We start from the raw sequence: 2,372 nt of genomic DNA, 5'->3' as shown, positions 1-2,372 counted from the left end.
TGCTACGTTTCTGGACTTGGGAACATTTCAGTTGCGTTGCTGTCTATGCAGGGTCAGACAGCTCTCAGATTCCATCAAAAATATCTGAATTTGTGTTCCGAAGATGAACGAAGGTCTTACGGGTTTGAAACGACATGAGGGTGAGTAATTAATGACAGAATTTTCATTTTTGGATGAACTATCCCTTTAACATATTGAACTCTCTGTGTCCTGCAGTAAGACGGGTCTGGTGACGACAGCGTGGGACCGCTTGTTTTTCTTCACGCAGGGGGGTAATCTGATGTGTCAGCCGCGAGGTGCGGTTGCAGGCGGGATGGTTCTGGATCTGGACAACAGTTCTGTCATGGCCGTCGAGTGTGAGGACCGCCGCTACTGCTTCCAGATCACTTCACCCAACGGCAAAACGTATGGAGACAGTGCTTGTGTTTGAATCTGCCAAACGAGTGTTTGTGGTCTCAAGTCAGGCTTTATCTGTCAGCTCATAAAGTTCCCAGGCTGCTACAGTGAGTGTTTTTGTAGATGAATTGGGGGCATCAAACAAGAGATTCTAGGTGGAACTTTTTTTTTTTAACTATATTATAAATCTTATTAAATATTGAAATTGTTTTATAAATCTATTTCCTTATACTTCCAATATAAATTTATATTTTAAATATTTATATTTTATAAACATTTATTCATATAAAATATTAAAAAGGAACACATACCATATATACCGTATATATATATATATATACATATACACACAGGTTAATTTTTATATTTTATAATATGTATATAATTTTATAAATAAAGGTAAATATCTTCAGATTTAAGTTATAATATGCGATTAAACGACTAAACTTGTTATATTTTGTGGAATTTTTTTTTTAATAAAATGGCGAGAATTAACTCTAAGCTGTATTTTGAGAATAAAATTCTATAAATAAATAAATAAAAGATAAATCAAATTTTTTTTTTTTATTAATTAAAGGCATTTTTTCTCAAACTTAAACTGAATAAATTTGAAGAAAAAAAGAGTTAGAAAAAAAATATCAAGATCCAGACATTAAATATTGAATAAGCATCTGCCAAATGCATAAATGCCAATTAACATTGCTATATTTCTAGATTAAAGTCATTCAATTTTGAGTTTAAATCACCTCAGTTGATTCACTCGCTTCAACTGCAGGTTATGTCCGTCTTGATACATAATACACAAAACTAAAACCCTAAAGTTTTTATAATCCAGCCATTATGTTAAATAGATGTCAATGTAGTAGATGTAGTGCTGAAGGAAACATACACATCTCTTCATGTCCCCAGTGAGTCTTCCTCTCACCTCGTTCCTCTGATCCTCCATCAGTGTCACTTCTTCAGAATCTCCCGCTGAATGATTAAACACGGATTAATGACGTCCTGATGTGTGTGTGAGAGAGAGAGAGAGCTGGTCTCTGCTCCTGTCTGCTGTGTTAATGGAAGAAGATCTGATCATTATTGCTGCCGTTCCCCTGGTGTTCACACTGACATGTCCCTGAGATAACAGACATGCACTAGAGGATCAGGACACGGCAGCTCGTAGAAAGCGCTCTGATGTCTTCCTGCCGTCACCATCGCTCTTTCTCACTCTGTTTTCAGGTCTCTGATTCTTCAGGCTGAGAGTAAGAAGGAATATGAAGAGGTATTTACACGCTTCTGTAAAGATGCTTTGCAAAATGCACTCTTAACTCTACTCTCTTGATTATAGACTGATTTATACTACATTATGACTGTACATTGTTTCTGTGCACTTCTTTCATCTTTCTCCACAGTGGATTTGCACCCTCAACAACATTTCCAGACAGATTTATCTAACCGACAATCCTGAGGTATGGCTGTCTGTCTTATTTATCTGTCTTAAAGAGTGCTTTCTATTACCTACTCAGATTATAGCAATTATACCATGGTAAACAAATATGCTAGCAATAGGGCTGCACGATTAATCGCCGTTGTTCACTGACGAGCTGCGCAAAACATTGCGCGAATATGAACGTGGTTTAGCGCAGCTCGTCAGTGAACAACGGCTCTGTGTAGTTAATGCTGCTCAATGTGAAAGCACGCAGGTGATGGAGATTTACCGCTGATTACAGAACCGGCTTTACTGATAAGATGCGCATTAAATATCGCATGCGATTTATCGTGCAGCCCTACCTAGCAATATATATTTTATAATCAAATATATAATGTTAGCACTGAGGGAATAACTTGGCAAAATCCTAACAACTGGAAGGTAAATGAATATGCAAATAATAATTTAGAATGAATTATTAATAGCTTTTTAATTAAATGAAGGCTAAATGTATGTAAAAAAAAAATATAAAAAATTTCAATAAAAATTACAATTATCTATTTAT

The 2,372-nt window shown here is 35.8% G+C and overlaps 1 protein-coding gene across 3 annotated transcripts in view; it reads left to right on the top strand.

The window, feature by feature from the left end:
• LOC107680129 (DCC-interacting protein 13-beta-like) overlaps positions 1–2,372 on the top strand; it is a 16,845-nt gene that overhangs the window by 8,968 nt on the left and 5,505 nt on the right. For all 3 annotated transcript variants that reach the window (XR_001633118.1, XM_016475900.1, XM_016475899.1), the window contains exons 11-13: positions 217–405; positions 1,618–1,660; positions 1,791–1,847. Coding sequence is in view for 2 of the 3 variants with exons in the window: in XM_016475900.1 (XP_016331386.1) it covers positions 217–405; positions 1,618–1,660; positions 1,791–1,847 (289 nt within the window). In the remaining variant the exon portion in view is untranslated. The remainder of the gene's footprint in view (positions 1–216; positions 406–1,617; positions 1,661–1,790; positions 1,848–2,372) is intronic.

This window comes from Sinocyclocheilus anshuiensis, unplaced genomic scaffold (genome assembly GCF_001515605.1).
Source record: "Sinocyclocheilus anshuiensis isolate Anshui unplaced genomic scaffold, SAMN03320099.WGS_v1.1 scaffold376, whole genome shotgun sequence".
NCBI classification, from domain to species: Eukaryota; Metazoa; Chordata; class Actinopteri; order Cypriniformes; family Cyprinidae; genus Sinocyclocheilus; species Sinocyclocheilus anshuiensis.
The sequence above is the reverse complement of the archived record's forward strand: the minus strand, read 5'-3'. Positions and strand labels throughout refer to the sequence as shown.